The sequence below is a fragment of the Myodes glareolus genome, chromosome 14 (genome assembly GCF_982192425.1).
Source record: "Myodes glareolus chromosome 14, mMyoGla1.1, whole genome shotgun sequence".
NCBI lineage: Eukaryota > Metazoa > Chordata > Mammalia > Rodentia > Cricetidae > Myodes > Myodes glareolus.
The window spans coordinates 12,753,212-12,777,006 of NC_142039.1; the positions used below are offsets into that span (position 1 = coordinate 12,753,212).

Here is a 23,795-nt window from a genome sequence, read left to right on the forward strand (position 1 = left end):
AAGTTGTATCCTTACAACCCTTTTCTGGGGATGAGGCTGAAAGACACTGGTAAAATGAAATCTTCACATTGGGCAGAACTTCCGGCAGGACACACTGTCACAGTTTATATGGAAGGAAGTATGACAAGACAGGCAATTGGTTATTGGTTCATGGGCTCTAGTAAATGTATTGTCTGGATGTTCAGAAACTTGGAAAAAGCATGATTGGAAAATTGGTGAGAAAGACATTTGGGGAAGAAGTGCATGGGTAGATCGCTCCAAAATAGGTGAAGAACATGAAGATATAATGCTTATGCCCAATGCTCATCCAAAGGTGACTTCGGCTAAGGAGGAGTTTAATAACCAAATATATAAGATGTTCTGAGGGCTGTCAGTCTCTTCCCTCGGTCATTCCTATCATTACTCAATGGGCTCATGAACAAAGCAGCCATGGTGGCAGAGATGGAGTTTATGCATGGGCCCAGCAGCATAGTATTCCACTCACCAAGGCTGACCTGCCTACAGTTGCTGTTCAATGCCAGATCTGCTAATAGCAGAGACCAACACTGAGCCCCAGATACTGCATCATTCCCCAGGGTGATCAGCCAGCAACTTGGTAGCAGGTTGACTGTACTGGATCACTTCCTCCATGGAAAGGATAACATGCTGTCCTTACTAGAAGAGATTCTCATTCTGGTTATGGAGTTCCCTTTCCCTCATGTAATGCTTCTACTAAAAAAACACCATGACGGTATTCTACAAAGTATTGCTCCTCATTAAGGAACTCACTTGACACACCGAGAAGGACAGTAATGAGCCCAGGATCATGGAATCCATTGGTCTTATCATGCTCCTTACCATCCTGAAGGAGCTGACCTGATAGAAAGATGGAATGGACTCTTGAAGTCACAGTTACAGTGCCAATTAGGTGGCAGCAGCTCAGGAGTCTGGGTCAGGGTTCTTCAGAAGTGGTCTGTGCATTGAATCAGCATCCAATGCATGGTATGAGTTCTAGCATAGGTGGGATCCAAGGATCCAGGAATGAAGGCCTGGAAAAGGGACTGGTTTTACTCACTATCACCCCTAGTGGCCCACTAGGAAAATATTTATTTCCTGTTTCCTGGATGCTAAATCCTGTTTCCCTAGATTTGGGTTCGAGAGAGGAGAGCACTTCTTCCAGGAGCCACAACAAACATCCCATTGAACTGGAAGCTCAGACTTTCCCCTGGCCACTTTGGGCTTCTGAAGCCCTTCCGTCAACAGGCTAAAGACAGAATACCAGTTTTACGAAGGGCGATTGATCCAGACTGCCGTGGAGAAATTGGATTTCCTTTCACAATGAGGTAAGGAAAATTATATGTCACGTGCAGGAGATGTTTTAGGGCATCTCTTAGTGCTACCGTGTTCAATGACTCAAATCAATGGGAAACTACCACAGCCTAATCCAGGCAGGATAACAAAGGACACAGACCCATGAGGAATGAAGCTGGGTCACTTCTCCAGGAAAAGAGTCAAGATATACTGAGGTGCTTGTAGATTGTGAAAGAAATACACAACGGGCAGTAGAGAAAGGTAGTTGTAAATACTGGCTAAATCCATGTGAGCAGTTACAGAAATGAGTGTTATAATTGGCATGGGTGTTTCTGTTCTATTTTTTTAAAAAATGTATTTGTACAGATATTTGTGGGTTTTCCTCAATTTCTTTATCATGTGCTATAACATCAATTAAGAAAATATCAATGGCTGCCATATTTAAGTTTGAGATACTAAAAGAATATCCCCCCAAAGGACACTGACACTTGTTCTAAATTTATAATGCATTATGGTTGTACAAAGGACAGTTACAGCATGTTAGGATCTGATTAGATATATAATGCAGGACAATACACCTTTAATCCAGATCTTTTGAGCCTGGCAAAGGTTTGCCTTTAATCTGGATCTTGAGGAGGGAAGACAAACCTTTAATCTGAAAGACTATATAAGGACATGGAAGCGGAAAGAATTTGTTCTTTGCTTGCTTGCCCTCATCTTGCTAGCAATTCCATTCCTTTACTGGCATTGGAGCCTACTTCTTTGTAATTCCAGTGTATACTGAAAACCAGCTGAGACATCCAGCCTTTTGGACTGAAAAACTACTGAATTCTTAACCTTTCCGATTGCAGCCAGCCACTGTTGGATTGCAGCCTGTAAGTCATTCTAATAAATCTTTCTATATAGAGAGATTTATTCTGTAAGTTCTATTACCCTTGAGAACCCTGACTAACACAACCACTCTCGGGCATACACCCAAAGGATGCTTCATCCTATCGCAGAGATACTTGTTCAGCCATGACTGCTGCTGGTCTCTTCATAACAGCCAGAAAGTAGAAACAACCTATATGTCCCTCAACAGAAGAATGGATAAAGAAAATGTGGAATGTTTATAATATTTATACAATAGACCATCATTTATCCGTTGAAAAACATAAAATTGACTGGTAAATGGATGAAACTATAAAAATATCATCCTATGTGAGGCAACTTAGATCCCAAAAGACAAATATGGTTTGTATTCATGATATGTAGATTTTAGCTGTTAACTCAAGATAACGAAGCTATAATCTATAGACCCACAGAGTTAGAAATAGAGTAAGGGACTGGCTGGGGTAAGGTAGGCAGATAGATCTCGCTCGGAAAGGGAGATAGAATAGATAGTTATGGATAGATGTAGCAGATTGGAATGGGTGTATCAAGTGGAGGGGGTTAAGAGGGGAATAAAGGAGGAAATTTGTGAAGATACAACTAATATTAAGAGCCATTTGAGGGGTAGCATGGAAACCTAATACACAAGAAGCTTCCTATATATGAAGGTGATCTAAATGAATCTGCCAAATAATGGGAGAGACAGAGCCCCAACTGGCCATCTTCTGTCACCAAATGAAGCTTCCAGTACTGGAATTGGGTTACATCTAATTGAGTTGTTGACTAGAGAGTTTCCATGGGAATCCTCAAAAAAACCAGGATTTTGCCAAGACTGTAGGTTGCTCTCCACAAAGAAATGTCAAGCCCCATTGCTGAAGAGAATACCTAAATAACTCATTGAACACGGAGAAGTCAAGATGGTGCCTCTGTAGAGTCTTCCTCCCTATGTTCTACCATCTTTGGTACAAGAAAGTACTCTCCATGCCACAAGAGAGAAATGTAAACATTAAGTCAGTGCCAAATGCTTTGATCTACAATGATGTCCCATCTGGAAGATATGCTAGGACAGTGGTGGCACAAATCTTGTAAGAGGAACCAACCACCATCTGATTTGACAGAAGGCCCACTCCATGAGCTAGAACCCACACCCAACAGTGCTTGTATGAGCAAGAACCTGACACTAGGTAGCCCAGGATTGACCTTGGATAAAATCAAATACTATTGTTCTGAAAGAAAAAGAAGAAAAGAAAACAAAAAAAAAGTAGCAACAAAATGACTTCTACTGACATTGTGCTATTCTCATAGATCAGTACCTTACTCAGCCATCATCAGAGAAGCTCCCACCTGCAGCAGATGGGAACAAATTCAGAGACCCATGGCCAGACATTATGCAGTGGGGGACCTCAGAACACTGAGCTCTAAATTGGATGTCTCCATCAAGTCTCACCTCTCAAGGTCAGGAAACCCTCTGGAAGAGGAGGCAGAAGGAGTATAAGAGCTAGGAGGAGGTACTGAGGACACCTAGAAAACAAAGCCCTCCAAATCATCGTGATCAATGTGCATATGAACTCACAGAGACTGCAGCAGCATGCACAGGGTCTGGGCCATTTGGAGTCCTAGAGCTGAATGGAGAAGTGGTCACATGGCCCAACCCAGAAGATTCTCCAAATGATAACCACTTGCAAATAAAAGTTTAATTTCCTCCAAGGATGTCTCACTGGAGAAGTAAACTACTCTTAAGAGAAGATTGCATGCCTAGCAATAGATTGCCAATTGAAAATGAACTTAATGCATTTTGAAGGTTCCCTGTCTTATAATGTCATGTCCTATATAATTTTATATTATTTTTTATTTGCCTCTCTCTCTCTTTATCCTACATTATTTTGCATATATGGCTTCCAGTTTAGTGTTTTTATGGAATTCCTGAGTATACAATGATTGAGTCTTTGTTTCTTGTGCCTTCTCTTTAGTTCTTTTTCTTCTGTTTGCTTTGTTCAATTCCAATGTGTTCATTTCTGTTTTTTAAATCATTATACTTTACTATTAATAATAAAAATTTTAATTCCTTTTATTGAGCTGTATATCTTTCTCTACTCCCCTCTCTTCCTCCCTTTCCCCCTTCTTTCCTCTCCCATGATCCCCACACTCCCAATGTATTTAGAAGATCTTGCCTTTTTCTCCTTCCCATGTAGATTAGATCCATGTTGTCCAGGTTCTCTGGGATTGTGAATTGTCGGCTGATTTTCTTTGATTTGTGTCTAAAAGCCAGTTACGAATGAGTACATATGATATTTGTCTTTCTGGGTCTTGGTTACCTCACTCAATATGATGTCTACTAGATCTATCCATTTGCCTAAAAATTTCAAGTTATCATTTTTTTTCCACTGTGTAAATGTAACACATTTCCCTTATCCATTCTTCAGTTAAGGGGCATCTAGTTTATTTCCAGGTTCTGGCTATGACAAATAATGCTGCTATGAATATAGTTGAGCACATGTCCTTGTGGTACAATTGAACATCCTTTGGGTATACACCCAAAAGTGGTATTATTGGGTCTTGGGGTAAGTTTTTTTCCTAATTTTCTAGGAAATTGCCATACTGATTTCCAAAGTGGCTGTACCAATTTGCACTCCCACGAACACTGTAGGAGTGTTCCTTTTATCGCACATTCTCTCCAGCATAAGCTGCCATCAGTGTTTTTGATGTTGGCTATTCTTACAGGTGTAAAATGGAATCTCAGAGTTGTTTTGATTTGCATTTCTCTGATGGTTAAGGATGCATCTTATTATACTCTATTAGTATCCCATAGAAGACTGTTTTCTAAGGAGCGACAGAAGCAGGGGGTGGATATGGATGAGAGGGGATATGGGGGAAGATCTGGGAAGACTAGAGGGAAACCATAATTAAGATGCATTATGTAAGAAAAAAATCTAGGGAAAAAATGAAAACAGAAATATCTTTCAATGACTTAAATATCAAAGAGCAAATCTAGAAGTTGAATGAGTTCAACTCTCAGTCTATGAAATGCCATGACAACCAAAGTCATTCAAATTTCAGGGTATTGTAGGGTATGTGAATACCTGCATTACACAGTGATTAGCATCAAAAAAAATGTGAGCAATAGAAAATAAAGGCAAACATTGAATAGCTTCACTAATGAACAGATGGGTGTCAATCCTTTATGGTAGTGCCTGGCTCATTTTCACACATTCTGTCTTCAGCTGGTTTCTTTTTAGGAGGTGTGTGTGTGTGTGTGTGTGTGTGTGTGTGTGTGTGTTGTAATGCTTCATAAGACATCGATATGCTTTCTGCATGGAACACATGCAAGGTGTGCCCCATGTCAATGTGTCCTAATACCCCACTGCAATTAAACTTTTAACTCTATTCTCCCTGAATAGAGAAATCTACCTGAAAGTCGACACATCACAAAGTATATGCTGTGTATGTGCAGAATAATCCTTTATACTGTGTGAATATATGTCAGTGTGATTAGCTTAATTAAGGAAAAAAAACACTAAACGGCCAGTAGCTAGGCAGGATTTTCAGGGCAGAGAGAATTCTGGGGAGAAGAAGGTGGAGACTTGAGGGAGACATCATAAGCCACAGAGCGAGCAAGATGATGGGCAGTATGCAGCTGAGGTAAACAAGCCTCAGGGCAGCGCATAGATTAATAGGAATAGGTTAATTTAAGTTATAAGACCGAGCTAAAAGCAAGCCTAAGCTGTCCACCAAGCAGTTGCAACTAATAAAAACTCTCTGTAGTTATTTGGGAGCCTGCTGGAGGGACAGAGAACTGCCTGAACACAGAGAAATTGCACCTACCGTGTGACCAGGAGTGCTATCATCTTTCCGAAGGGCATTGTGAGCATCCCTCCAGTTAACTCGCTCATCCCATCCACTCAGTTCCTGACTGCCTTTATAACTGCTTGTAATTATCACCTACTACATTCCTTTCCCAAAAGATATCAATTTGTGAAATAGCTCAGTGGTTTGTAGAAGTAAGATATTTCTGAGTCAAATAAGAAAAAAAGAAATGCATATAGATCATTTATGTTTATGTAATATAGTCTTGGGATATATATCCACCAAATATAGAACAAAAATACTCAGAAAAAATTAACTGAATTTCTCCTCACTATATTATTTTCTGAGTACTATAGTATTGCAGGTATTTTACATATTGTAAGTGATCTAAACGATTTAAAGTAACAAGCTATACATAGGATTTATGCAAGTTCTATACAATTTTTTACAAAGGGACTTAAATGTGTGTGGGTTTTTGTGTTCACAGGAGTCCTAGAACCAATACCCAGTGGATACCATGTATGCATGTGTAAGCACATATGTGTAGTTACAACTAAAACCCAGAATATGCTGGTCTCCTTGTACTGATTTGTTTGGTAATAACACTAATGTATGTATCATACTCACACAATCGACATTTCATATACTGAGGAGAATTATAATATCATACAAGTAAATAAAAGAACAACTCAATCTCAGGTGAAAATACAGATCTTCACAGTGAACAAATTCATCAGTTTTAAAGTCGATCAAGCAGTGGTATTTTCTAACTTGAGTAAAGATGGTTGAAAATGCAGATCACATCCAGGGACCACAGGTTTCTCTAGCTCTCCACCGCACTTTACACTAGATTCTCTGTTCAGTAGCTCTTGTCCTCATCTCTTTCCTCAAGACAAAACTGTGCCTTCAAATGTCATGGATATAGGCTAACTTTTTTTGCACAGATCTGTAGCATTTTCTATGCACCCCAAGTCCAGGCTTGCTCCCCAGCTGTGCACTACTCCTTGGAGGAAACCCAAGCAACCTCCTGCTGTTTCCCATGATCCCAGGCAACAAACATCTCTGTATCTGCTGCAGTGACCTAGAAAACGGCTGTGGCCATTGCCTAGAGCCAATACACGAGTCTTGAAATAGTTCCAGAAAATTAGATTATGAGGGAAATTAAAACCAATAGGGCCTTGTTTAATTTCTCCAATGCTCACTTTGCAATTTTTTGAATACCAAATAATTGTTGAATCTCTAAGCAACAGCAGTGATCTCGAGGAAATTGCCAGCAGCTTGTGGATTTTTTTTTTTTTACCATTTCCTACTTCCCAGGAGGCTTGATCATTAGTCCCCCGTCACTGTTTCTATTAAGAACAAACAGCAGGCCTCCTTCGCACCGCCTCCTGCCTCACCTGGGTTCCATCTCAAGTCGTTGTCCTTTCATTTCTCATGAAGAAAGGAGCCTCAGAAGACTTCAACAGACAGCCATGTGCCTGGTGCTTCTGACTTCTTAAGGAAAGAAATCCAGGGGCTGTCAGTAAAGGATTCATCTCACAAAAGCAAGGGCCCGACCTCAGATCTCTAGCACTCACATGAAAAGCTGAGGGTCACAGCATGTATGTGCAATCCCAGGCCTAGGGAAGCTGAGACAGGGGGATTCCCTGAAACTCATCAGCCAGCCAGTCTGACCAAATGGTGAGCTCCAGGTTCTGTGAGAGACCCTGCCTCAAACAGTGAGGTGAGGACTGGCTGAGGAAGACACTGGTAGTAATATCTAGCAACCACAGTCATGCCCAAACACATGAATGTAGTGGCGTAGGTGCACGCACACACAGCATGTAGACACACACACACACGCACACACCAGATAGAGGGAGAGGAAGAGAGAGAGAGAGAGAGAGAGAGAGAGAGAGAGAGAGAGAGAGAAAGGGAAGAAAGAGGAGAAGGACGAGGAAGAAGAAAAAGAAGAGGAGGAGGAGGAGGAAGAGGAAGAGGAAGAAAAGGAGGAAGAAATCAAAACACCATTATTACAATGAAGAAGAGAAGTCTATTATTCTGGGGGCTCAATAACAATGACAATATTGCTAATGAATACACTATGGCAGAGACTTACGCAGGGCCAAGGAACAAGGCACCCAGAGAACAGCCATCCAAGAACCTATTTTCACTATAGCTCTAACGAGGCAAAGGTACGAAATGACATTGCTGAAACCTCAAGAGAGGAGATGCTGTGGAGGAAGCCTCCAGATACAACCTGATGGTATATCTGCTACTTTTGGAGCAGCTGTGAGAGCCAGAGTCAGGGCCAAGCTGTTTTCTTCCAGAGGTCCTGAGTTCAATTCCTAGCCACCACATGGTAGCTCACAACCACCTGTAAAGAGATCTGGCGCCCTCTTACCGTGTCAGGCATACATGGAGGCAGAATGTTGTATACATAATAAATAAATAAATTTTTTTTTTTAAAAAAAAGGAAAGCTATTGCCCCTGTTCCTTCATTCCTGATTTTCCACTGGTGCTTCCCCTTGGCAGAAACTAAGCAAAAATCCAACTGGCAAGAAATCTGCGAAGAAACAAACTTTGTGTCAGAACCCAAGAGCAGAGAAAAACGGATCTGATGCATGAGGGTGGAAGGAAGGAGCTGAGAAAGCCAGCATCGCTCTCGCAGACTGTGCACGCATGCGTGTGTGCGTGCGTGCGTGTGTGTGTGTGTGTGTGTGTGTGTGTGTGTGTGTCCTGCCTGTGATAGTTGCCTCCTGAATTGTTCTTAATCCAAATCCTTACCACCTTCATTTCGAAAGCAAAGATAATGGGACTGAACTCAACATCTGTTTATCTCTTCTCTTCCATGGGTGCAAAGTCACTCATGGCAAGAGGTGTTCTTTCCACCAGCCATTGTATTTGTTCACTGAGGTTCACACCAAAAATTTGCATAAATATCTCAAGTTGTGGAATGGAAAGGAAAACCAGACAGCACCCATCTGCGACCAAAAGGAGACGATTACCTGAGGGATGAGGTGGAGCAGGGCATCCCCAGAGAGGGTGCCCACAGCCAAGCCCACGAACAGCTGTAAAACAAGGTTGTAGTTCTCCTTGCAGCTGTGAAAAAGGACCAGCGCCGTCCCAAGCATCGAGCCCAACGTCAGGATCGTCACAGCCACCGTGCTGTAGCCATATTCTAGTCAAAGGAGGTGACAAAGGCTGTCAGTGTGCATGGCTGTCTACTCGTGCCTCAACTAGCAGAAATTCCAAATCCACCCTCCTACTGTAAATTTACTGGAACATACAATGATTTTAGACGTTTTGTAGGGGATAAAGGATGACTTTCCCTTTTCAGGTAAAGGGTGAACTGCTGGGATCACCTATGATTTGCTGTGGTCTAAATGTTTATTGCCCCAGCCCCAGCCCAGCCCCCAAAGGTGACAGGATGAAGAAAGTGAGACGCCTTTGGGAGGTCATTAGGTCTTGAGGGCTCTGTCCAAGAGAATGAGGAAAGTGCTTTATAAGGAACTTCCAGCAGAGGGAGACAGTGAGGTAGTCCCATTGCATGAACCAGAAATTAGGCCCCATCATCATCACGGCTAAACAGCATCTACCAACACACTGATCTTGGGCCTCTCAGAACTGGGAGAGATACATTTCTATTGTTTATCACTCAACAGATTATTTCGCTACATCAAAGACTAAGTTTTTACTGTGGCTTTGAAGCCACCCCATGTTTCTTTGTTTTATTTTAACATAACTCTTTATTGATTCTTTGGGAACTTTATATCATGTACCCCAACTCCACTCACCTCCCAGTCCCTCTGTATCTGCCCGTAGCACAATCCCCCCCAAAATTAATTAAAAACAAAACAAACAAAAAAAAAACCCACTTCACTCCTCTGTCTTTCCAACACCTCTTCATTCATCCTAATGGCTTCAGGAGCTGTAGTGTGTCACACAGGGTACCCTTGTGCCCAATCAGCCCCACCCACTGACTGCAATGAGTCATTGGTCTGGTTCAAGGCCCCTGGCACACCATCATCACCAGACCCTTACCAAAACTCCCCTTGGATATCCTGCTGCTGCCTCAAGCCATGGAGATCCTACAGATGGCTCAGCAGTTGGGAGCACTAGCAGCTGCTTTTCCAGAGGTGCTGCATGCAATCGCCAACAACTACATGCTGGCCATAACCATCTGTTGTGATCTGATAGAGGATCTGATTCCCACTTCTGGGATGCAGGTGTTCATGCGGAGTTACCCAATATTTTATTTCAAGTCTCCAAAGCAAGCAAATTTCCCGTTTTCCCACCACCCACAGAGAAAGGCATGTCTTCTACTGCCCAATGCAACATTCCAGAGAGACACAGTACTAGCTCCTACCTCATTTTACACACTTCAGAGACAAGGAAGTTGTGATGAGGGAGCATGAAGTGTGACTCCTTTGTGGACCAGCGTTTATGAACAAACTGAGCACACCCTTCAGCAGAACTTTCTCCTAAAGCTTTCAAAGCTATTGCATATGGAAAAAAATATGATATTCTCAGTAACTAAAATAAATGGTTTTATAGCTTAAAGCTGATCCATCAATATGAATAATTGATAATATGCATTTTAACAGCCTATATTTTAGACTCTTACAAGAATTTTTATAACCTCTAAAATTTGTTTCATGTATCTCGGCCTCCAAATATTGTTTTAATAATCAGCAAAGGAAACGTGCTGGTTTGCATTGGTTATCCACCTACAGAGCCTTGAATCATCTAGACGACAACACTCTGAGTGACTCTAACTTAAGTGAATCATGGTAGAAAGATCCATCCTAAGTGTAGACAGCACCATCGTATGGAATGAAATCCTGAATGGATTAAAAAGGAGAATGTAAGCTGAGCTCCCTGCTTTCTGACTTCATATGTAATGTGATCAGAACCTCACACACCACCAAGACAGCCTGCTCCCTGGAACTGAGTCAAAGCAAGCTCTTTCTTTTTTAAATGCTACCCTTGGAAGCTACTCACAGCAACTATAAAAGCAAGATTATAAGATTATTTTTAAAAATTGACTTATGTGTATGGAAAAGTCAAGAAGGAAATTGAATACTTCAGCTATCACAATGCTTAAAACTAATTGTACTTTTAAAGATTTTATTTTTATTGTTTTTAATGGTGCACATATGTGTAGGAAGCACAGTTTAGCATAAGAATTGAATAAACCAGGATTGTCAACCACACAGGCCTATTTTCTTGAACAAGTGAATGACTCCTAGTCACCTGGAATGTCAGAGTGAGAACTGATCAATCCACTTGGTGATTCTTTGCTATTCTATTAGGAGCCAGCCTCCACCTGAATTCCCCAATATCTTGAGCATTGTGTAGACCCTTATTCTGCAACGCAGTACTTTGCTCCTCCACCAATAAAATCTACCATTGTATGGCTTATCGGCCTTTTGGCTAAGATCAAGAGTAGAATCTATCCTTATGCTAATCACAGATCCTTCCTCCAGGCCCTAGCCCTGAACTCTGTTCATCAGCCAAGAGAATACATTCCTATTATAAAGGTCTCAGGTCACAAGTTCTACTACACTTAAATGTGTAAGAAAAAGAGCCAAGAGGTAAGTCCCTAGGGGGTCTTAACCAGTTCCCACAGAGATTGTACTGCCCTGAATTTCATTATCCCAAGCTTTATTCACCACCTGTGTGGATCCTCCTGCTTGGGGGTGGGGTGAGAAACAAGCCTGCCTCCATTTTAAGCTTAAAAAACATTTCATAGTTAAGATGACTAGGTTCATTCCTGTTTATGACTAAATCTCTGTTTCTCAAGGATTGGGCTATGCTTTCCTGTAAACTTAACTAAAAATGGTTATAAATGGCCTTACTCAGGAATGACAATCATGTCTTTGTTTGAAAAGGTTAATAACCATCTTACAACTCTACTTTTGTTTCCACTACATCTTGTTTTGACCATCTTGCAAATCATGTCTTTGTTTCAGGAGGTCATTGTGACTAACTTGTTATACTTATGTTCTGCTCCTGTAATCCTGCCTATTTGGTACACCAAATCATCCATTTGGAAATGAGCTATATAAACTTCATTTTCATCAGAGTCAATACTGACCTATTAAACCCCCTGCCTTGGGGAGAGGACCTATCAAATCCCCACCATTTAGGGAGGTGAGGCACATAGATACCAAGTGTCTATGTGATGTGGGATTCTCTTCTGTATGCATTGAATATGTTTTATTACCATTGGTTAATAAAAAAAATCTGCTTTGGACCTATAGCAGGGCAGAATATAGCCAGGCTGGAAGAGATATATAGACAGAGTAGGCATAGTTGAGGAGATGCCATGTAGCAGCCACCATGTAACTGCTGAAGGAGACAGATACTGAAGCTTTACTTTAGCCACAGCCTTGTGGCCATACACAGAATAGAAATTGGTTAATTTAAGAAATGAAAGTTAGCTAATAAGAATTCTAAGCTAATAAGCCAAGCAGTGTTTCAATTAATAAAGTTTCTGTGTTATTATTTTGGGTCTGGGCAGCTGGGAAATGAACAAGCAGTCTCTGGCTACAAAATGGCGCCCAATGTGGAATGATTACATACATATAAATCCCGAGAGAGCTTAAAAAGGAATTCTAGACACACATACACACACACAAAACAGAGTTTAGAACAGCTTCTTGGTAGCCACATTTTTTTTTCAGATGGGCTCTGTTTGCTGACATTGAGCAGAGGCAGCTCCTTTAAGAGAGGTCTTCCTGACTCCGCATTGGCTGCAAAGGCTGCAAGGCTTCTTTAGGAGAGGGCTTCCTGGTTTGTACTAGTGGTACAAACAGCTCTGGCTCTTTCAGGAGGCTGAGCACTTAAATGGGGTCTGTGAGTAGCATGTTACAAATTGCGTAATGGTGGCATAGACCTACTGTGACCATGGAGCTGGGGCAGTGTGCTCATGGCTCAGAGGCAGTGAACATGCCTCTGTCATGTTGGACTGGGTGGAGCAAGGAGACAGGAAAATGGAGTTGGTCAAAGCCATGTCTGTTTAGCATTTTAAAAAAAAAAGCACTCCTGGTCAGAAAGTAATTACAGATATGCATGCACACGATAAAGACAGATGCAGATGAAAAAGACCTCTGAGTGGATCACAGTGTTGATATAGTCAGGCTGGAAGAGATATATAGAGAGAGTAGGTGTAGTCGAGGAGATGCCTTGTAGCTGCTGAAGGAGACAGACACCAGAATTATACCTGGTAAGCCACAGCCTTGTGGCGATACACAAAATAATAGAAATGGGTTAATTTAAGATGTTAGAGTTAGTTAATAAGATGCCTAAGTTAACAGACCAAGCAGTGTTGCAATTAATATAGTTTCTGTGTTATTATTTGGGGTCTGGGCGGCCAGGAAACAAACGAGCAGCCTGTGACTACATCTATGTTTATGTACATCACTGTGTAGATGCCTACAGAGACCAAAGGTGTTGGATTATCTGGAGCTAGAGTTACAGACAGTTGTAAGTCATTTGATGTGAGTGCAGGGAACCAAATCTGGGTCCTCTATTAGAGCTGTGCGTGGTCCTTCCTGCCTAGGTATCTCTACTCAACTGTAGTCTTGAACAAAATATTCTCTTCAAATTTATTATATTGGAAGAATCTTGGGGGAGGCGACCACGCGGCCCCACTCCTAGCTGAGGGGATGGAGAGGTAGTCATTGCTTTCAGGGATGTGACTGCTGGTAGTTCTGCCAAGCTCAGCTGAATGGCTCATCAGCATCTGGGCAGCACTAACTTGACCCCCTGGTTATTTTGTTTGTTTGTTATTGTTTACATTTTTTAAAGAAGAGAACAGGAAGTTGGGGGATGTGTTGAGGATTCAGGTTAGTGGAAGAGGAGAACTAGAAGTAGCTATAAACAAAATACATTCTACATAAGCATAAAATTGTCAAAGAACAAATATAAATTTATTAAGTAATGTTCCTTTCCCATCACACTTAGGTTTTCTAGGAGGCTCACCCTTCACATTCGATCATTTTAATGATGCAAAGAGGCACACAGTAATAAGCTTGAGGTAAGAGGGAGCTTTATATATTACTAGTTCTCACTTTATCAGGATCAAGGGCGTTGGTAGTGTACCAAGAAGAGGAAAGAAATTGTCAGTTATCAATCTTCTCACCTCCCCTGTTACCTCTTCACTGTGTCGCCTCTCCACAGTGGCCCAGGGGACAATGAAGAGCTGGTTTTCTCGATTTGGAAATACAAAAACTTAGCTTTTTCATAGTTTTGTGAGTATACAGAGCACTGCTGAATTATACAAAGCAAAGCAATTAGGAGCCGGGAGTACAGGCCAAGTGGTACAGCATGTGCTTAGAACTCACGGGGCCTGGCTCCCTTCCTCTGTATCTAAAGAAAGGAGTGAAGATAAATTTTATGGTGTGCATATTTTACAACAATTAATTTTAATAACTTTAAGGATGGCTAGGATGGTCATATACCTACATAGATGTTTTATTTATTTCTAATTTATTAAGAACACAAGGACTCCCATGCTATTAAAACATCTTTGAAGATTTTTATAGCCCATCCATTCCCAGCAGGACATTATTCACAAGTACCATTATTCTCACCTAAATACACAAAGTTATTAGAATTTCAACATGGGCAACTCAAGGTTTCTAATAGTACCTAAAAAAGACCACAAAGTGTCAAGAAAACCTCATAGGGCACATTAGAGTCTGGACGGATCTCACATCCTATCCCCCTGTTCTCTTTGTCCTGTGGGCAACAACAAAGCGATGCTGCAGGAAAATGGGCATTTCCATAACTTTAGAGCTTTTAAAGTCTCTTTAGGTCCTCACTGAGTTAGATTTTGCCATCTTTCTTGCAGGTGGGATAGTTCAGAAATCATAAACTGTCTGAGGTGTTGTAAACGGACTGCTGTTGCCCTCAGCCCCAGGCCAAGCATGGTATCTTGATTGGTGACTGATAATCCAACAAGAGTTTCTGTCTCAACATTTCCCATTGTGACAGAACTTGAACTGCACACTAGATTGTTGGCCTTGTCTGAGCAGCCACTTAAAGCAAGTCTGAAACTTTATCTGAACACAGTCATATTGTCCTTCCTAGAAATGAAGTTGAGGGTGGTCCTTAAGTTAAAACCCATTGAACTCTGTTTCCTTATTAATGTCTCCCTGTATCCCTCCCACTTTAATGCAACATCTTACATTGCTCTAAGTTTTAAAGCCTATGTTAATTACATAATGCCACATTTTAAGTTGCAGAGACAGCTGTTAAAACATGTTCTTTACTGTATACTATCAATGGTATATTTTTAAAGAAGATTTCCCTAGAAGAGTCTAGAAGTTCAAAAAAAAGAGGATAAATCATTCACCTTATTTTTCACAGATCTTAGGTTCCTACAGCTTTTCTATAATGGGTTTTTTGTATACACCAGGCACCATGCTGGGTGGTGGGAGTCTGAATATGCCCACAGGTGCTCATAAGTATCACACTACTGTCCCCATCATTGTGGGCATCAATGAGTACACATGTCGAGTTTCTGGGCTTCTCGCCTTCATGAAGTGTTTTTCCTCCCAGTAACTATGAAGTTTTAGGTATTTAAACATAGCATGCTTTTGTTCACAATAAACCTTCAAAATGAACTACTACTGCTCAAGAATCCATTGTAGTTTACGGATGAGTAGTTGAATAATTCAGTTTTTAAATTGTAGGCATTGCAGTCTATCACAGAGACCATGTTTTAAATATGTATACTCATATATGTTCATATATATCAAATGTATGGTCATATTAATGAAAGTGCTTGAAGGTTTATATTTTCACTATATCATAACTATTCTCCGTCACCACTTTGGGGAAAGGTCATAAACTTTTCATAGCTTTTCAATGTATTTCACACATTTTTATAAAAATCTATCCAATCTGAACTTGTAGGTTCCCTATAAAAATAAATGAGTCACTGCTATAGTAACTCAGTGGGACCCAGGAGAGTGTAGTTATTGATCCCTGCACTGCTAAGGCCACGACCCATTCCTAGAAGGCTGCCATCTCCCTGGGATTGGGCACCTCCAACACAGACCAGCTCATTTGCCTTTATTTACCCCAATATGCCCTCATGTTTCACAAGTTCCAGGATGTGTGAATGGTTGAAAGTCCTGTACAATAACACTTCCCAGTGAGTTGAAAAGAGCCAATCCCAAGAAGTGGAAGTAGAAATTGTTTAAGATCACACAGTTCCTGAGAATAAAGGATATGTCTCAAGTATACATTTCCGATTCCAATACTGATATGTTTTCTCTTTTACCTTGTCACTTCTCAACCATGATGGAATGTAAACTATGGGAGCGCGCATGAGAGTGTGTGTGTGTGTGTGTGTGTGTGTGTGCGTGCGTGCGTGCGTGCGCGCGCACGCGCGCACATTCAATAATGTGGAGGCTGGTATCAACACGGTGTCTTCCTCAATCGCTCTGTATTATTTTTTAAAGCAGGGTTTCTCATCGAACCTAGAACTCATCATTTGCCTGGACTTCAAGCCCTGGGTTACTCATGCCTCTGCTTCCCCAGAACTGAGGCTGCAGGCACATGCTGCTACACCAGCTTTTTCGCTTGGCTGCTAGGAACCCAAGTCAGGTTCCCTTGCCTCCCTAGTAAGCACTTGACTGGTTCATCTTTCTTCAGACCCCTTAAGAATAGTAGAATTTTAAGTTGCTTCATGATTTAGTCAAATATGAAGGACAGAAACAATTTACATGAATCATATACAAAATATTAAATATTCTTCAAAAACAATTTCACATGTTGGTACATATTCATAATTCCAGCAAGCATTTGGGAAAACAAAGCAGGGGGAATCCCATCTGAGTTACAGAGAAAATCTCTGTCTCAAAGGTGTCAAAAAAATTCACTGGAAAACATCAGTGCAACAGAATCAAGGACTCCAGGACTGACTTGCTCAGGTTTGACTTCCAATGTCATCATGTGTGTAATTTCTAAGCTGTGGCCTAGCATATGCATATCTGTGCTTCTTCATCTGTAAAATGAGAAAGAAAGCGGCCACTCCTCACTACATAAGGACTAAATAAGTTGGAAAATGCATAGTGCTTAGGACCGCTCCTTCTACACAGTAAGTGTTCTGCATTTCCTGCTCTTACCACATGCATTGTGCACACTGGTGAGGCACCCAGACTTACTCTCCAGAGTGGTGGGTGGGGGCTTTTCTTGCTGGTCCTTGGGCGTTTTGCAAGAGCAGCTGAATAGTTGCTGGACAATCCCTGGACTTAGCTGCTTAAAGTCCTCCTTAGAAATAGATAGACTACTGTGGTTCTGTAGAAATATCTCCACCAGCTGCCTAGCAGAGAAGCAAGCCTGTGTGAAGAAAACACGCAGTTACAAACCTTAGCCTTCAATCAGGCACAGCAGTCACTCAAGGAGTCCAAACTGCACAGGACCGCGACAGCTCATGGATACATTATCATGAGTTTGCTTGCTACCTTTGTGTTGATAACCTTTGGCTACCTTCCAAGGTTTTTTTTTAAAAAAATCTGAAGTACGTCTATTCTATTCTGAGATTCATTCCATATTCCTGGCATATATCTTTTCTTTCTGGTAACTAGAGACTGATTTTCACCGTGTTGCATGGTGTTCTAGCCAGCGATCCCTCAGAAGTTTTCAGACTTTCCCTTTCTCCTATTGAAAAATGGGAGAAGCTTTGTATGGATAAAGCTGTGACTTTGCATGATGGAAAGGAGCCTGGTAGTAATGAAATCTCTGGCTTTGGACCCATCTCACTTAACAAGCCTGAGCCAGAAACATGCTTTCTTTTTTCAAAAGAAATGAAAATTTAAATTTAGAAGGGAATGCAGATATCAGATAGCCAGGTAGCCAGTATGCATATTAAATAGTAGGGTGACCTACCTCTATTAACATTCTCTACAAAACATAGCAGAAATAACTGTTATTTTTTTTGCTTGACTTTACCTGGCTTATATACAATTTTATGAATTTTTTATGTTGCATAGACATGCTTAGACAAAACTCAAATAAATGCAACATGCCTTTAAAATCTGTCATAAGGTATTTGTACATTTTAAAAGTAAAAGCTAGAGTTGTATGCATCAAAAATCACAACTTAAAAAGTTTGGGACATGTGTGTGTGTGTGTGTTTGTGTGTGTGTGTGCATGAGTGCATTTGTGTTTAAATGTGTAGACACGTGTACATATGTGGGAGCATATACATGTTGTATATGAGGCTGACACTGGGTATTTTTCTCTATTGCTCTCCTTTAGTACTGAGTCAGGGTCTCTCATCTCTCTCTGAACCTTGAACTCCTCATTTCAGTTGGTCCAGCAGACAGTTTAGCCAGGGAATCCTCATCTCCAGCTCTCCAACACTGTAGGTGGGTTATGATGCCGGTAGACTTTACATGGGTTCTGGGTATCTGAGCACCAGTCCTCAGATTTGTGGGATAAGAATGTTACACCTTCTTCTCATCTTCTCATGTCCTAAAAGTTTTATGAGAATAGAATATAGCTCTGATATGAGTAATTTTTGTTGAAATAACAAACCAGTGCCTTGATGAACTTTAATTACAACCAGTACAGGATTTTTAGGGAAACAAATCAATGACTTACAAGTCTGGCCTGATTTTCTATGGTGTAGGATATAAGAAGTTTTCAGTAAAAACATGTTAATCAAGAAATAATGAAGAAACACTTAGTGTTTTTCCCCCATATCAAAATCTTTGGTGGTGACTTTGTGGGTTTTACTATGGCCAGGAAATATTTGGTTTCATGGAAGAAAAGCTACACAAAAAAGAAAACTAAGAGGAGCCTACAATAGAATGATACAAAATATCACCTATGAATACAAAAGGAAAACCTAGAGTGTAAAGAAAAATCCAAATATAAACTGAAAAATTAGAAACAAAGAAGCACATTCATGCTAGCCCCTACATCCCAAAGACCCAAAGGCGCATATACATGCCTTTCCCTACATGCCAAAATATTAAGATGTACACACATGCTTGCTCCTGGATGCCAGGTATTTTCTTCTTTATGCTTCCGTGTGTGTGTGTGTGTGTGTGTGTGTGTGTATGCATGTTTGTGTGTGCACATGCGTGTGTGTGTATGTGCATGTGTGTGTGAGTGTGTGCGTGTGTATGCATGTGTGTGTGCATGTGCATGTGCGTGTGTGTGTATGTGTGTGTGTGTGTGTGTTTCTTTTCCCAGTATGGTCCTCTTATTCTATAAACACATAGCCATGCAAGTGCCCACTCTAAAGTGACCTTTTAGTAAAGCGCTGTCAAAACACAGTCACAAGGATGACACGTGGTGAACAATGCCTTGGGGAACTGTGAGAGAGGCTCCAGGAAAGAAGGCAGAGGGCTTTTATCTCAGTGCATTCTGCTCCCTGGATTGTTCCTGGATGTGACTCCATGCCTTCTGTGACAAGTATTTGCATTCAATTTTTAAGACATGTCTATTCTTGTTGGATGTCAGAACATAGCTATAGAATCTAATCTGGTGAAATGGTGTGGTTAATGCTGTCCTCAGTGTGCCCTGAATCTGGATATGGCCTCTGCCTGGCTGTCATGCTTTCCCAGATAGAATCTACAGTACGTGCCAGACATTTGTGTCTAAATTGATCAATCCTGAGAATGTTCTGAGAAAGGGCTGCTCTGTTATTATTTAGTATATGCTTATTGACATTTACATGTTTTTACGATCATGTTTTTCTAAACACAATCAACCTTCTTGGCTCATTGATTTTCTTGTTCCATTAGTGTATTCAGTACACTGAAACTGAAGTAAAATTGTCTGAAGAATGGGATGCATTCCATCCCATTCTTTAAGGTCTTCGAATCCAAGGTCTCACAGACAGATCTACTTAGGTCTGTGAAGTCAACAACTGGTGCCTGAATTGGGAACCTGAATGAAAAGCTAAGAGAGGATGCAAGGACCTCTGAAAGATAAACAGGGATCACTGTGTGGCTAAAAGCAGGAAAACCAACACCATGTATTGAGTTGATACATCATTTCATAGAAAAGAGTGGTGTCACAGTGTCTAAAGCTCAGCTGCAAGAATACTGAGATTTAATAATAGAATATAATCCTTGGTTTCCTCAAAATGGCACTCTAGATCCCAGAATATGGTATCAAATGAAAGAAAATCTAGTTAAAGTCCATAGACGAGAACAGTATTCTGGTACAACTCTAGGTGACTTGGGCATTGATATGCACTATAATACAAACAATAAATGCTGACAAGTCCAAAGCTTTGGAAAGGGCTACAATAGCACCCCGCCTGGATGATGACTATCCCATGGATAACTAGATGGAATCCCCTTGCCCATCCCCTAGTCTTCCAAAGCCTGTTTGTTTTACCCCCTTCCCCAAACTGCAGAACACATCCAGCTAAGGAAACAAAGCATACAGATGCCTGGGAAGAGTGGCTAGACACTCAGGTGCGGGCCCAATGACCCTCCAAACCATCACATTCTGTGTGAGAATGCCAAGAGTAATGATCAATGATGACCTTGTACAAGGAAATACAAATGCTCCTATTATTCTGGTTGGGGACCAGTGCTGTGTTACACCGACACAGAAGTAGCCTTTAAGGGTGTCTTAGTTAGGGTCTCTATTGCTGAGAAGAGACACCACTGGTCATGTCAACTCATAAAGGAAAATGATGTGGGATTCCCCTCTGTATGTTGTGAATATGTTTTATTACCATTGGTTAATAAAGAAGCTGCTTCGGCCAATGGCAGGGCAGAATATAATCAGGCTGGAAGAGATGTAGAGGGAGAATAGGAGGAGTCAAAGAGACACCATGTAGCAGTCGAAGGAGACAGACACCAAAACTTTACCTGGTAAGCCACAATCTTGTGATAATACACAGAATAATAGAACTGGGTTAATTTAAGATGTAAGACTTAGTTAATAAGAAAATTAAGCTAATAGGCCTAGCAGTGTTGTAATTAATACAGTTTCTGGGTGATTATTCAGGTCTGAGCAGTTGGGAAACAACTGAGCAGCCTCCACCCACAGAAAAACATTTAAATGGGGCTGGCTTATAGATTCAGAGGTTTAGTCCATTGTCATCATAGTTGGAAGTATGGTGGCATGCAGGTAGATATGGTGCTGGAGAGGTAGCTGAGAGTTCTACATCCAGATCCAAAGGCTACAGGAAGAGAAAACGATACTGGGCCTGGCTTGAACATTTGACCTCAAAGCCCACTCCCTGTGACACACTTTCACCAACAAGGGCACACCTCTTAATAGTGCCTCCCGTATGAACCTATAGAGGTCATTTCATTTAAACTACCAAAAAAGGGTACATGGAAAGATTAACATGGAGGTAAACGTTTGTCATCTTTGGAAGAATATCATAGATATGATTTGAAAAAGTAAAGTCTGACAGATGCATTTGATGCCTAGCAGAGGTGATAGAAAACAAAAAGAGATGATGGTGATTGAATCCTAGACCTCTCATGCATTAAGCAGATAATCTATTGCTAAGAGACATCTCTAACTTAGAAAAATGACTTTTTCAAAGACATAATCATAAGAATATTTGATATTCCACAATAATGCATTAAATGTCTATGGGTACAACATCTAGTATTGTTAGGAACAATAAGTATTTATGTTTTCAAAAAAAATACAAGTCATGGGGCCAGCCAAGTAGCTCAATGGGTAAAAGTGCTTGCCACCAAGGCTTCAAAGGCCTAAGTTCAATCAATTCTTGAGACCTACAAAATGAAAGGGGAAAACTGAATCCTTTAAGTTTTCCTCTGACCTCAAACAAGTGTGTATGTTCTAGACTGCTTATCATCATTCTTACTTATGTAATATTTAAATCCTCCACTGATTTGTATGATTCTTAAGGGCTAGGCCTATCTTCACCCAGTATGGCATTCTTTCTGTCAAGGTAACTACTAGCGCATAATAAATGTTTAGTGTATCTTTTCTAAATTAATTATTCATATGTTTTATATGGACCTAAGAGAAACCCTAAATATTTTAGCTCTATTTCTATGTCTTTAGAAATCAATGTACAGAAAAAGAAAGCTATAAACACACCACAAAGAAAAATGTGTATTATCTTCATAAGATTTTAATAATTCTGACGGAACTATAACTTCCTTCAGCAATAAAGAATGACATCACAAAAAATGAAAATACCTGATCCCAGGAAACATAAGGGTCATCGGACTCTTTCTCCATTGATATAGATGTCTCGGGATCTCCCCAACTGTGTATTATCATGCTTTCTTTCCTTTGGTGTTGATGGAGGGCATCCTTTTTGGCACAGGCTCTTCTGGTAGAGAGTATGTTGAGGAGTTGGTCTAGTTCTAGAAATTTCAAATAAAATCTAGTGTCACATGGAATAGACAGGTCACATTTTGAGCAGTCACAATTTCCAAGTCAACAGCTCAGACTTCTTACAAAGTAAACTTGGTTCTACTGAAAATGGTTATAATGGAACAAAGCTAAAGAGTATTTGTACTTAGTGTGGGTGCTGATTCCCTCTAGAGACCTTGATTAAACTTGGATGAAAAGTGAATCATCCCAGAAAAAAATCCTACAGTTTTATACCCTAGAAATAGCAAAAGTGAGCATCCAGAGAACATACATTTTGTTGAGACATGTATTTTATTTGCTATAAATCATATAATGAAGGGGAGAGAGAAATGGCTCAGGGTTTGCCAAGCCTGATAATTCAGTTTGATTCCCAGGCCCCACATGGTGAAAAGAGTGAACCAACTCTAGAAAGATTTCCTCTGATCCTCATTTTTAAACTGTGGCACACTCATGTTCACAACCATATACATGTAAACATACTCATACACTCACACACACATACACATAAAATAAGTACAATGTAATAAAAACTCAAACTAGAAAATGTAAAGTAGAAACTGACCTGATCTTCAGAACATTTACACCCTGAAGGCACTCTACATCCTTATCAGAAAGAATTGTATATTTCTTTATTGTACATTAACCAATGAAAATACTTTCCTTTTAGAGGCATATGCGGAACAAAGGAAATAAGTGAAATCAAGCTAAGGTTAGAGAGGTTCACTAGATTCTAATTTTTTAAAATTCTGCTCTTGATGTCACACATATATTGCAGTTCAGTTCCATCAATTCATTTCTACACTTTTAAAATTATTTATACAAAGAATGATTAAATAAAGTAGTCAGTCTATATGGCATTACTCTTCTGCTTATCTGTGAATAAAATAGCTTTGTAATTTTCTTAAACAGTATAATTAGTTACATAAAATTATACCAAGCAATTTTATTGTAAATGACCAATTTTCAGCAACAAAAAATAATATGAGCTTTCAAGATAACTGAAAAAGAGTGACTGGTGTTAAGGAGAAATAGCAAATGATGAATACATCTCTGGGTAGTACTGGATGTTGGATTTAGTTTCAAAGTCCTCAAAGAAGTTAGCAAAAGTATGTTTAAGGAACTAAAGAAAATCATACTTAAATAATAAAAGTGAAGAATGGCAATAAGTAAAAGAATTTTTCAATAAGTAGATAAAATTATATAAAGTTCCAAATATATTATATAGTTTTAAAATAAACAATCCCAAAAAGCACTAAACAATATATGTGAGAAAGCAGAAGGTAAAAAAATCACTGATCATTTAGAGTGGGTAACAGAAATAATCCTTTCTGAAGAATAGAGAAAGAAAAATTAGAATAAGTTTCAGAGACTTAGAAAAGAATTGTTATTATCAACAGACATGGATTGACAGCCATAGAAAGAGAGACAAAGGATAATTTAAAAAAAACTGACGAAAAGAATGGCCAAGACTTCTCAAGTGTGTTATAAGAAGCTTC

General features: G+C 40.2%; 1 protein-coding gene across 4 annotated transcripts in view; it reads right to left on the bottom strand.

Moving 5' to 3' along the window:
- The window catches only part of Slc39a12 (solute carrier family 39 member 12), a 120,843-nt gene that overhangs the window by 76,318 nt on the left and 20,730 nt on the right, over nucleotides 1–23,795 (bottom strand). For all 4 annotated transcript variants that reach the window (XM_085699057.2, XM_048461118.3, XM_085699058.2 and 1 more), the window contains exons 5-7: nucleotides 22,120–22,289; nucleotides 17,127–17,301; nucleotides 8,952–9,124 (exon numbers count right to left, since the gene is read on the bottom strand). In XM_085699057.2, coding sequence (XP_085555183.2) covers nucleotides 8,952–9,124; nucleotides 17,127–17,301; nucleotides 22,120–22,289 — 518 coding nt within the window. The remainder of the gene's footprint in view (nucleotides 1–8,951; nucleotides 9,125–17,126; nucleotides 17,302–22,119; nucleotides 22,290–23,795) is intronic.